At 28.0% G+C, this 13,192-nt stretch overlaps 4 protein-coding genes across 4 annotated transcripts; 2 read left to right on the top strand and 2 right to left on the bottom strand.

Moving 5' to 3' along the window:
• Positions 1 to 26: 26 nt before the first annotated feature.
• Positions 27 to 1,128, bottom strand: LOC134837729 (glycoprotein-N-acetylgalactosamine 3-beta-galactosyltransferase 1-like). The gene is made up of 3 exons (XM_063853115.1): positions 1,119 to 1,128; positions 620 to 1,049; positions 27 to 555 (listed from the first exon to the last, which is right to left on the bottom strand). Exons 1-3 carry the CDS (start codon positions 1,126 to 1,128, stop codon positions 27 to 29), a joined length of 969 nt encoding a protein of 322 aa, XP_063709185.1.
• A 631-nt stretch (positions 1,129 to 1,759) lies between these two features.
• Positions 1,760 to 3,043, top strand: LOC134837727 (glycoprotein-N-acetylgalactosamine 3-beta-galactosyltransferase 1-like). Its single transcript, XM_063853114.1, has 3 exons — positions 1,760 to 1,781; positions 1,840 to 2,347; positions 2,485 to 3,043. The coding sequence occupies exons 1-3, from the start codon at positions 1,760 to 1,762 to the stop codon at positions 3,041 to 3,043; spliced, it is 1,089 nt and encodes a 362-aa protein (XP_063709184.1).
• Positions 3,044 to 3,214: 171 nt separating this feature from the next.
• On the top strand, positions 3,215 to 6,332 carry LOC134837726 (glycoprotein-N-acetylgalactosamine 3-beta-galactosyltransferase 1-like). Its single transcript, XM_063853113.1, has 5 exons — positions 3,215 to 3,233; positions 3,289 to 3,760; positions 3,819 to 4,383; positions 5,383 to 5,714; positions 5,771 to 6,332. The coding sequence occupies exons 1-5, from the start codon at positions 3,215 to 3,217 to the stop codon at positions 6,330 to 6,332; spliced, it is 1,950 nt and encodes a 649-aa protein (XP_063709183.1).
• A 363-nt stretch (positions 6,333 to 6,695) lies between these two features.
• On the bottom strand, positions 6,696 to 11,655 carry LOC134835225 (glycoprotein-N-acetylgalactosamine 3-beta-galactosyltransferase 1). The gene is made up of 4 exons (XM_063850098.1): positions 11,494 to 11,655; positions 9,583 to 9,947; positions 7,889 to 8,417; positions 6,696 to 7,775 (listed from the first exon to the last, which is right to left on the bottom strand). The coding sequence occupies exons 2-4, from the start codon at positions 9,605 to 9,607 to the stop codon at positions 7,157 to 7,159; spliced, it is 1,173 nt and encodes a 390-aa protein (XP_063706168.1). The 5' UTR covers positions 9,608 to 9,947; positions 11,494 to 11,655; the 3' UTR covers positions 6,696 to 7,156.
• Positions 11,656 to 13,192: the final 1,537 nt, after the last annotated feature.

Genomic DNA, 13,192 nt, shown 5'->3' with positions numbered 1-13,192 from the left:
AAAATTATTTTTTTCCGTATTTCAGTTTAATTTTTCTTGATTTTTTCGGGCAATTCATAATACGGCTGTACTCCATACGGCTTCAAATGATAAATTAAATACTCCAATCCGTACATTTTTAGGGGAGGAATGTAATGAAAGGATATCGTTTCTTCGGAACAGCAATTCAGACCTTCCGTAGTTGGATGGAAACTATGCAAGTAGTACCATTTATCGAAATTATTGTGTTTCGGGAACATGTGAGTGTTCGGTTTCATTGGTAGAAAACGACTTTTTCCTTCTTTATCACGAGTATCTCCTACTTTGACACCCACATTTTGCAAACATTTGCCCATAGTGACATCCTCGGCGCCATTTGGGTGCTTACGACATTTTTCGCTGTTGGGAAGAGCTTCTTTAATGAATCGTTTGAGAGCTTCTTTGCTTAAAACGTAACCAGCACCTCCAGAATTGAATCCTTGTTCGACTTTTCCTTTCAAGTGACATCCGAAATAAATAGGATCATTTGTGTCGTGTTGATATAAAAAGGCACGAAGGTTTTCGAGAATGACGTAACTAAAAAAAAATAAAAAAAAAATTAAAATTATTCGAAATTTTGTGAAAAATTTAAAATTTTTACGTGTCATCATCAGCTTTTAAGAACCAATCAGCGTCATCAAGATGATTTTTGTAAACATATTTAAAAGCCTCCTTCGTTTTTGCCCACAAATTTTTTCTTCCTTCTTTCACAGGCAACGCTACAACCGGTAAATTCTCTGCTTTTTCACTACTCATGATGAGAAATTTATTACATCGCTTTCCCCAAGTCTCAAAAACAGCTTTTTGCTTCTTTAGATTTTTTGGATTGCTCATGATCCAACAAAGAACTCGAACTTCTTTGTATAAATCCTTTTGAACAGCTGATTCTTCATGCACATGATCCAATTTATGATTTTGAGGCTGAGATCGATTATCGTACATAAATTCATCTTCTGAATTTAAATCGTGAACAATTTGTGATCCGACAAAATATCCGATAAATATTCCCAAAAGAGTGCTGATGAGACTAACTTTGAAAAAAAAAATAATTAAAAATTAATTTTTATTGTAAAAATATTAAAATACGAAAAACAACTTACCATGCCTCATTCTAAAAACTTCCGAGTACAGAGTTTATGCCTTGACTGAGAATATACAAACAAAATTTTTCTCTTTTCAAAGTTTTGAGTATTTGATCAGCTGAAATTTATGTACATTTAACATATGAAAACATAAAATAATAAAATTTGTCTGTAAAATATTTTAAAATATTTAAACTGATTGAAATAAGTTAAATAATTAATAATCATGGAATTAAAAAAATTAAAAGAATATTTAAAAAAAAATGAATTTAACAAAAAAAAAATTAATTAAAAATTTTATTTATTTATTTATTTATTTGATTAATTTATAAAAAAAATAAAAACATAGAAATTAGAAAAAAATAATAAAATTAAAATTTTTAATTATTTTTTTAAATCAATAATTTTTATTTAATTTTAGGAAAAAAAAAATTAATTTAATTTAACAAAAAAATTAAATTTCAATATTGCTTCAAAAAACAAAAAATTAGACATAAAAAGCTGTTCAAACAAAAAAATATTTCAAAATTTACTCACTTAATTTTTTTTTTAGAGAATACTTCTCATCAAATGATTTGTCTTTCTTCATTTGTCTTCACAGTATTGATGTGTACTTTATAGAAAATTGTCACTTTTAATTCTAATTTTTATCAAAAAAGATGGCTGGCAGGATTCGTTTTGGTAATTTGCTTAAAAAATTCATTTTTCCTCTTAATTTATTAAAATTCTTTAATTTCAGCCACCCATATCTCGCCTTTTCAACGAATTCTCTTAACCATCGTTTTCGGCTTCATAATTGGATTGGGACTTGCCTTTGTTCTTTATGAACTTTCTGAAATTCTATCTGTTTCAGATGTGCACACGCATCACTTGCACCCCCATTTCGACAGAGATGATCATGCGGATTCCTCATTTGTTGATGTTGGACCTCTTAAGCATCACGAACACGAAAATGAGAACACGACAATCCAGAAAAAATTATATGATGAAGTTAGAGTTCTTTGTTGGATCATGACGAACCCGAAAAATCACAAGTCAAAAGCGAAACATGCTTTGAACACTTGGGGCAAGCGATGTAATAAAGTGTTGATCATGACAAGTGCCGTGGATGACGAATTGGATGTTGTAGCGTTGCCTGTACAAGAAGGCAGGAACAATTTGTGGGCAAAAACGAAGGAAGCGTTCAAATATATTTACAATAATCACTTTAATGATGCTGATTGGTTCCTGAAAGCCGATGATGACACGTAAGAATTAATTTTTCAATTAAAAAATCATTAAATTTCGACTCAAAATTCAAAGTTTTTGGTCATTTTCACGTAAAATTTGCTTGGTTTGGATAAAAAAGTATCAATTTTAATTTAATTTCTTACCTTTTTTCCAGCTACGTCGTCGTCGAAAACATGCGTTACATGTTACATCCTTACCCCCCGGACTACCCAATTTACTTTGGATGTCGTTTCAAGCCGATTGTCAAGCCTCAAGGTTACATGTCAGGCGGCGCTGGATATGTCATCAGCAAGGAAGCTCTTAAGCGATTCGTTGAAGAAGCTCTTGTCGATCCAAAGATGTGTCGTTCTGACAATGCCGGAGCTGAAGATGCCGAATTTGGGAGATGCATGCAAAATGTCCACGTTGTCGCTGGAGATAGTCGCGATGATCAATTTCGTGCAAGATTTTTCCCATTTGTGCCTGAAGGACATTTAGTTGCTGATCCAAATCATGATTGGTGGTATTGGAGAGCAATTTATTACAACATCACAGAGGGAATGGAATGTTGTTCGGATACTGCGGTGTCATTTCATTACGTAAATCCCGAGCTAATGTACGAAATTGACTTTTTGGTGTATCATATGAGGGTTTTTGGCAGGACATGGCACAAGGAACCGCTGAAAAAGAGACTTAATTTCATGCAAATGGATGAAAGATTCAAAGGAAAATAAAAAAAAAAATTTAAAAAAATGTTTTCTAACTTTTTAACATTGAAAGAACAAAAAAGCTGAACAAACAAAAATTTTGAGAGAGCAAATAATTAATTTTTTGAATTTTTTTTTTCAGTCTTATGAAACTTTTAGTTAATATTCGACTCTTATGGATATCATTATCTTTTTATAATGTGGAATTATTCAAATTGTAAGTCAAAATTTTCTCAAAAAATCAAAAATTTTATCATTTCTCACCATTTCAGCATATTTTTATCCCTCAAACCGTCAATTGGTGTCCCTTTTACTTCTCAGCTTCGGTGTCGGCTTTTATTTCGGAACTTCTATCTTTAATGAATGGTCTCTCGAGTCAATAGTTTTTGACGAAGAACCTCAAAACCAAAGAAAAATCGATACTCAAGAGCAAAAAAGTCACGATCCGCACGTTCATGACGACTCAGAAGTGCTTAAAGAGCTCAAAAATGACGTCAAAGTGATTTGTTGGATCTTGAACGATCATTTAGCGAACAATGCAACTCCCGCAATCGAGACATGGGGTAAAAGATGCACCAAATTAATCGTCTTAAGCACATCCGCAACAGAAAATTTCGGCAATACGGAGTTTATGAAGGTCGAAGATGGGCAATCGCCGTGGTTGCGAACAAAAATGGCCTTTAAATATATTTACGAAAAATATTTCAATGAAGCTGATTGGTTTTTAAAAGCTGATGATGAGACGTAAATTTAATTTTTTTTTCTAAAAAAAATATTTTTTTTAAATTAATTTTTTTTTTAGATACGTCATCATGGAAAACTTACGTCACTTTTTATACCCGTTCGATCCAAATTTCCCCATTTATTTCGGATGTCGTCTCAAGTCAACCAACCCTAAAGATACGGTGCAAGGTTACATGGACAAAGGTGCTGGTTACGTATTGAGTAAAGAAGCTCTCAAGCGTTTTATCGAAGAAGCTTTGACAGATCCGAGCAAATGCAATCAAGATAACGGCGGATTTGAAGACATAAATATGGGAAATTGTCTCGCAAACGTGGGAGTTGTTGCTGGAGATGCTCGTGATGCCGAAGGAAAAAACAGATTTTTGCCTTATAAATTGACAGAACACATGTTTCTGGAAAAAAAGGAACACATTAATACCTGGTATAAGGGAAATAGCTTTTATCCGATTAAGAAAGGGCTCGATTGTTGCTCGCACAGCGGGATTTCCTTCCATCGAGTCGGCAAAAATCACATGTACGGATTGGAATATATGATATATCATCTGAAGCCATACGGAATAGAGCCAGAATGGGAGCTGGGAGTGCAAAAAATGAGCATTAGTCAAATGGAAGAAAAGTTTAAAGTTGAAAATAAAAAAATAAATTAATGTTGTTTTTAAAGAAAAATTTAAATTTTGCAATTTTAAAAATTTTTTAGTGAAAAAAATATTTTATTTTTTCTTTAAAGTTTATTTGAGATTTTTGAATGATTAAAATTTTATCGTAATTAAATAAAATAATTAAAATAAATAAAATATTTTTAGCTCAACTTGATTAAAAAATTTCTGAAAAATTTATATCTTTCTAAAATAATTAAAAATTCAATTTAAAAAAAATTTAGCGCTTTCCTGCTAATAAAATAATTTTCGTACGATTTTTTGACAAAATTTGTTTAAATATTAGGTACTAAATATTTATTCGAAAAACATTTTTCTTCTCTATGAATCCAAAAAAAAATTTAAAATTTTTATATACATTATTTCCCGCATATATTTTTTCAAAGTCGAAAATTCTATTTAAAAAAACTGATTTTTCTGTAAAAATAAGAAATATAATTAGAAAATAATGAAAATAAAAATCAAAAATAAATTGAATAATATTTAAAAGGTTGATTCTTGTCTTTTCTTACGTTTTTTTTCTTATCGACAAGAATTTTAAATGTAAGCTAGAAAAAAAAATTTTTTTTTTAATTTTTAATAAATTTTCAGGTTAAAAATATGTTTTTTTTTTGTTAAAAATTTTTAATTTACCTTTGAACGATAGAAACTCGAAAAGCTCGAGCTTTTAAACTTAAAAATTTTTCACAAACTTTCTGGTTGACACACGCTTTTGAAAAAAAAGCTGAACAAATTTATTTTTTTCTGCAAAATCAAACATGTATTTTGAAATTTTAGTCAACTTTTGATCATGAGTGTTAATAGTCCTCTTTATTTTGCTCGTAGCAAAATAAATTTTTTAAGTAAGTTTAATTTTTCATACTTTTAAATATATTTTTTTAACATTATTTTATTTTTTTAGTGACATTTTTGATCATCTTCAACATTTTTTCAATTTTCTATGTAAAAAATTTTTATGAATCTGAGTTAATAAAACACAAAAATGTTACTTATTATACTTCTAATGATACATCAAGCGATAAAATTGATCTCTACCAAGAAGTTCGAGTACTTTGTTGGATAATGACCAATCCAAAAAACCACAAAATCAAAGCAATTCATGTTTTAAAGACGTGGGGCAAAAGATGCAACAAAATTTTATTCATGAGTAGTGCGAAAGACGACGTATTAGATGCAGTAGCGTTACCTGTTGAAGAAGGAAGAGGCCATTTATGGGAAAAAACAAAGGAAGCGTTCAAGTATATTTACAAAAATCATCTGAATGATGCTGATTGGTTCTTAAAAGCTGATGATGACACGTAAAATTCGTTAATTTTTAATTTTTTAACAAAATTTAATCATTATTCTTCTACAGTTATGTTATTGTCGAGAACTTACGCACCTTTCTATACCCGTTCGACGCAAATTTCCCCATCTACTTCGGTTGTAAAATAAAATCGAAAGAAAAATCTCACCAGTTCATGTCTGGAGGAGCAGGTTACGTTTTAAGTAAAGCAGCTATGAAGAAATTCATCGAGGAAGCCATTCCAAATAAGACCAAATGTGAAATATCACAAGATAAAACGGCGGAAGACGTGACTTTGGGAAAATGCTTAGAACAAGTAGGAGTCACATTAGGTGATGCACGTGATAAAAACGGTAGAAGTCGATTTCTGCCATTCTCTCCTGCTGATCATTTGACACCATATCATAACGTTAAAGATAATTGGTATTACCGAAGATCCTTTTATCGAACGACAGAAGGGCGAAATTGTTGCTCCGAATCGGGAATTTCGTTTCATTATATTGATCCGAAAATGATGTATGTAATGGATTATTTGATCTATGACTTAAAACCACAGGAAAATTTGCTGAAATCATCGCAGTTAAAACGAAAAATGACGCTGGAAGAAATGAAAAAGAAATTTAAAACTTGATTTTTTTTTAATTATTTTTTATCAGTTTTATTTTATGAATGACTTTTTTTATTAATTTATCTTATTTTTTATTGACTTAAAAATTACTGGTTTCAAGTTTTTTTTATTTCTTATCGACTAGCTATTTAATTATTTTTGGATAAAATACATTTCAAAAATCACTTCTATACTTTTTAACCGAAAACACGAAATAATATCAATAATTTTTGAACCAATTTTTATTTTATTTAATTTTTATTTGAACGTTTAACAGTTTAATTTTTTTTGAAATTAATTTTTTAAATATTTTTAATTTTAATTAATTAATTAATTTAATTCAATTTAATTAATTAATTAATAAAAATTAAAAATAATTAATTAATTACCTTTTTTTAATGCAAAAAAAAAAAAAATTTATTAAATAAATATATTCGAGCATTATTTTCGGGCTTTGTTACTTTTTCACGTGATTTTTATAAATTTATAATAAGGAAAAAAATTAACTAGGAACTAAATTCATGAAATTTTAATTAAAATTAAATCAAAATTTGGAATTTTTAAGGAAAAATTATTATTGCTAAAGAAAAATTCGTGCAAATCACACAATTTTTAAATTTATAAATTATGGCTACACTTCACTATTTATGAAAATTTGTTTTTTTTTTAAATTCTAGAGTAAATAGTAGATGAGTTCATGGCATCTTTCAGTTATCGCTATGATCACTTAAAGTAGTTTTTTGAAGTATTGGATTCTTACGTCGCTATCAGAAAAAATCTTATTTTCTAGTCTTTGGTTTGTAAATGTTTTAAGATTTTTATACATCACTTTTTTCATAATTTTTTTGTTAATTTGGTTTTTCTGTAGTCGATGTATCGTCATCCCCGTTGCCAATCTCGTTTTTCATCTCACTCTTTTCGAAACGTTCCTGCATCTCGGCAATCGTGTATTTCTCGGGCAGTGGTTGCGGATGCGGAATAATGCCATACGGTCTCAAATGATACACGAGATAGTCGAGTACGTACATGAGATTTGGCGAGACATAATGGAAAGACACGGCGTTATCGGAACAACACTCAATTCCCTCCTTGGCATCGTAGTAGATGTATTTCCAGTACCACGAATCTTTGCCCGTGTGTCCCGGAATGAGATGATGCTCCGGCACAAAGGGGAAAAATCTCCCTCTGCCTTCGGCATCACGACTATCGCCTGCTTTGACGTTCACTTTGGACAAACATTTGCCGATTTCGACATCTTCGGCGCCGCCATTGTCTTGACGACACTTGGATTTATCGGGAATCGCTTGTTCGACGAGTCGGATGACAGCTTCTTTGCTGAGAACGTATCCTGCGCCGCCCGACATGTAACCCTGATCGACATAGGGCTTGAAACGGCATCCGAAATAGATGGGGTAACTTGGCAAGTAGGGGTAGAGCATGTGACGGAGGTTTTCGACGACGACATAACTGGAAAAAGGTAAGAAAAAAAATTAAAAATCGATACTTTTTTATCCAAACCAAGCAAATTTACATAAAAACGACAAAAAATAATAATTTTTAAATAAAAAATTAATTCTTACGTGTCATCATCGGCTTTGAGGAACCAATCCGCGTCATCCAGATGATGCTGATAAATATACTTGAACGCTTCCTTCGTCTTTGCCCACAAATTATTCCTGCCCTCTTTAACGGGCAACGCTACAACATCCAATTGATCATCCAACTGACTACTCATGATCAACAATTTATTGCATCGCTTGCCCCATGTGTTCAGTACGTGTTTCGCCTTCGTTATGTGATTCTTTGGGTTCGTCATGATCCAACACAGTATCTTCACATCATCATACAATTGCTTCTGCAACGTTCGATTTTCGTGCATATGAGCCTCTTCGTGCCCACTGTGCGTGCCAACGTCAATTTCGGGTCCAGCGGCATCGGCGAGATCTTGACTAGAATGCGGATCGGAAGGAACGCTGCTGTGTCGATGCATTTCCGGGATCCATACCAAACGGGAAGGCGGCGACACGATCAGCAGGGCAAGCGAAAAACCCACAGCAACGCCCAGCGCGAGTGTTACGATGAAACGACGATTCACGGGAGGCCTCGTACCTACAAAAAAGACAATTATTGACATGATACCGTGTGAATTGTGCGAGAGAAGAGAAGGGAATGTGCTCCAATTCTAATGAAACTTTTATTAATTCTATTCTAAATGCAAATATTTACTTTCACTACATGTACATGGGCATTTCAAATGTGTGTCGCATTACACAAAAGACCGAATCGAAAATCAAGAGTATCATTTTTTAATTACTTCTATTTCATTCATCATAAAAAAATTCTGTGTGTGGAACGGAAAGCGATACAGAATTCTTTTGTTTTGCATAATAGTTTTATTATAGTGCAAATAATAACAAGTTGGATGTTTGTACAGATCGTTTTAATTCACATTTTTTACATAATAAACAATTGATTTGTCTGCATGAGTGATCAACTAAAGAACTGTGACAAATAATTTTTTAGATTACTTTGCGTACATGTCAAAGATCAGCATTTATTGCGTGATTCAATTGATCAGTTGAAGTCAAAAGCACATTAATTAAAGAGAGTGACGCTTCTTACTTTCATGTATCATTGATTTTTTTTATTGAAAATTGATTTAATTTTTTGTCACGAAATAATTTGTCAAATAAATTAAAGCAAAAATTAAATTATAAAAATGTCTTACAAATTTTTATTTTTTAAAAAATAATTTAAAATAAATTTTTAAAAATTAAAAAAATTTATTAATAAATTAAAAAAATATTTTTTTTAAAAATTTTAAAATTAATAAAATTAATAATAAAATTAAAAAATATATTTAAAGTTTTATTAAATTACTTTGAAAATTTAATTTAAAAAAAAATTAAAATAATTGTTTTAAAAATAAAATTTATTTTTATAAGAGAATTATTGAAACAAAATATGTTTTTATCTAAAAAAAATTAAATATATAATTAACCGCATGAAAAATTTGCTCAAGGTTCGATAACATTCACATAAGAAAAGTCGCCACATGTTCATGAGCAAGTCATAAATGTCATTTTATGTAGATTTCACTAAAATTCTACTTTTAACTTGAATTTAGTGTTAAAAATTCATAATATGTTACATAAAAATTATTTTTTTATTAATTTTTACAACTTTTCTTATTAAATCTTCAATAAAATGAATCACTTCCTTCTTCTCTTTTCTAAAAATTAATTTTAATTTAAGAAAAAAAAATAAAACTCACCATAATCGATGATTTTCTGTCCCATTTCTACGATAATTCAACTATTTGCTACAGCAACCTCACTTTCGTTTTTGTTGCCACTTCGCAATTTTTCTTAATATTAACTTCCTACAACTAAAAATTTTATCTTCTTTTTCTCCTCGACGATGAATGAGATTTTTTCTGTTTCAATTTAAAATTTTTTGTTTGTGATAAACAATTTTTTTATAATCGCAGTTTCGTTTTTTTACTCCACTTTACAAAGAATATCATTGTTGATGTTGTTCCACAGAGAACGAGATTCCAACTGAAACGTCTGTTGCATTTTTACAGTATTTTTTTTATTGCATTCGGGTTTTGATGTCTATTCTGTTGCTGCTGTTACTCTGAAAAATAAAATGGAACAAAAGTTGACATGAAAAAGCAATAAAAATAAAAAAAAAAATAAGGAAAAAATTCTGATAAAAAATTTTTAGTAATAAATAGCTTTAAAATTGTTTCGCACCGGATAAATGTGTTTTTATCAATTTTTAAGTGACGTTCGACAGTTAAATTGTGAAGAATTTAACAATGGAATATTAAAATAATAACTTTATGGTTTTTCCATATTTTAGAGATGATCGTGATTTTTTTTTTCTTATTGGATAATTTTTTTTAAAATTTCATCATAGAATAAAAATTTGTTTTTTTAGCATATTTAGAATTTTTAAATTATTTTAGAATTAAAAAAATATTTTAAAATATTTTTAATTTTTTATTAATTATTCATATACATATTTAATTATTTTTAAAATATTTAAAAATTCTTAATAATATTAAAAAATATTAATTTTTAAAAATTATTTTTTTTTTAAATTTTTTAATTTAATTTAATTTTTTCAATTTATATTATTTAATATTTTAATTATTTTTCCTTGAATCTTATGAAAAATACCTAATTTTTTTTTAAACTTGTTTTGAAAATTGATAGTTTGTGTTAAAAAAATTTAACACCTGTCACTTTTTTATGATTCAAAATATATTTTTAAAACTATTGGTAAATAGAATATATTCGAAAAAATATTTTTTTAACTAAAATATCATAAAAATATCAAATTTCAATTAAAAATATTCCCTTATGTACCACTTAAGTATTTAATTCCGTCAAAATTTTAGCAAAACGTAACGTGTCCATTGCCCGGATATAAAATATTTACATGAAAAACATGTTTAGAATCATAAAACGATCGTACAACACGATATTTATTAACGACTATGCGAGAAGAAATATGAGAAACTACTGATAAGGCACTTGTTCCGTCTGTGAATGAATAACTAACTAACGAAACATACATTTTTTTTAGTTCACTGTCAATATCGTTTATGAACTCTCCGGATGAGTACACAACCACAAAATTTCTGTCTGCTTTGCATCTGATACGTTCTAATTAAAATAAGAAGGGGGAACGATCGAGTCCCTTATTTTAAATTTTTTTATTTGTTTTTACGACAGCCAGTAGACGTTCACGCAATTCAAGCAGAGAAACGAACTTCATGCCGGCACAAAAAAAAATATCCTTGTCGACGGAACAACAAACTCAAAATTGGGCCATCTAATAATAGTTTAGTTGCAGACAAAATAAACTATTAATCATGCCCGACAACAATGTTTCGCCCGCATGAATGTTGCTGTGCATAAATTTATTAAATAATGCATCAATTTCTTAATAAAAACTTGTCTCTTATTTCACTTGCGTTCACAAAAAAAAAATATTTCTCACGAACTAACATACGTTCCTGTGAAAAATATCACACGATTGACGATTTGATGCACTTTCTGTGTTGTACAAAGACCTTTCTTATCACTAAATAAATTGTAAATAGTCGTTTAGTGAATTTTTTCCTTTTGCCATTTGTATCACATGAATTGAAAAAAGGACAATTTTCACGTACCAAACGCTGCGACGAACAATTTGTTCTTGAAAATTTCCGTAATCGCGATTTTTTATAGTTCGAGAATTTCTTCGATTTGTTGACAATGTTCCAAGCATTATCAATTACTGATTTAATCTGTACACGACCAAACAACGACCGAGATTTGATGAAATTGTACACATATTAATGATGATGGTAAATATAAATAAAATACTCGAATAAACACACATTGAGGTATGTTCGGAAAGTGTGTAAGGTTGAACTTTTAATGTCAAAACTTGAACTGAGTATTTGGTATTTGAGTAATTTTTCAGTTTATTAAATACAAGAAATCGTTAACAAAAGAGAAAAAAAAATTTCGTAAGAAATTAATCTGATTTTTTAATTTTTATTATACAAAATTATTAATTATTTATTTTTTATTTTAATAAAAATAATATATAAAATATTATTAAAATAATTTTTTTAAGTCTTAATAATAAATATTTAAGAAAAAAATATATTCCAATTATTAAGAAAAATAATAAAGATATAGAAAACTAAAATTGTACTAAAAAAGTTATTTTGAACTGTTTTAAGTACTTTGGAAAATAAGCTAAAATTGAATAAAATAAATTTAAAATTGTGTAATATTATTATTTTTTTAATTAAGTAATTTTTTATAATTAAAATATTTTTTATTATTATTTATAATATTTTATAATTTTTGTTATACATTTAAATATTTTGAATCTAAAAGTATTTTTAAACATGGTTCATATATTTATTTTCTAATTTTAAATTCATTTAAATTTTATTTTTTTTTATTTGACGTTTATTAAAATTATATATTTTATAATTATACATTTTTATAGTTTAAATAAATAAATAAATGTTTTTTTTTTTTAAATTTAATCAATCGAGAATCTTTTGTAAATAAAATTTAAATTATTAATTTTCATAAATTAAAATAAATAGGTACATTTAATAATAATTTTAACTTTTAAATTAAAAAATAATAGTAATAAATAAAGTAAATTAAATAAATAATTTAAAGGAAAAATGTTTACTCACCTTATAAAATTTTCTCACAACTCTTAATAAAACAACCAAAAGAAAACCGAAGACCGTAAAATAAATAATGTGTGTAAAAATTCCTTTTGTTTTTGGTTTTTTTAGAATTTTTTGTTCATTTTTTAATTCGTAAAATAAATTAACTTTACAGTAAAAATTATTAAATAATGTAGTAGTGGGTTAAGTATATTTTTTTTATTTAAATAACTTTATAGCAAGTGCTTGTTGTTTTTGCATGTTTGTGTAATATGTAAAATAATTTTGATGTTTCCATATTCTTTCTTCATTTTCGAAGTTCATTTTATTTTCTGCAGCATTTGTTTGTTGTTCTTTGATTTTTTTTAAATAAATTATTAATTTTTATATAAGGCACTAATCAATAATTTTCTTGTTTTTTTTTATAAATAATTATTATTATTTTAATGTGTGTGTGTATTATGTGTATGTGACTATATTTAATAAATCATATTTATACAAATTTTAAATAATTTATTATATATTTATTTATTTAACATTTTTTTTTATTCCAAGAGATATTATATAGAATAGAGGATTTATTTATTATACATTGTTAAATATTATTTGTTTTTATTTAAAAAAAAAAATAGTGTAAGGATGTTCGTATGCGACTCGTGGATGTTCGGAATCGTGATAATGTCATTGC

This window comes from Culicoides brevitarsis, chromosome 1 (genome assembly GCF_036172545.1).
Source record: "Culicoides brevitarsis isolate CSIRO-B50_1 chromosome 1, AGI_CSIRO_Cbre_v1, whole genome shotgun sequence".
In the NCBI taxonomy this organism is placed as follows: Eukaryota; Metazoa; Arthropoda; class Insecta; order Diptera; family Ceratopogonidae; genus Culicoides; species Culicoides brevitarsis.
Note: the sequence above shows the minus strand (reverse complement) of the source record. Positions and strands in the feature narration are given on the sequence as shown.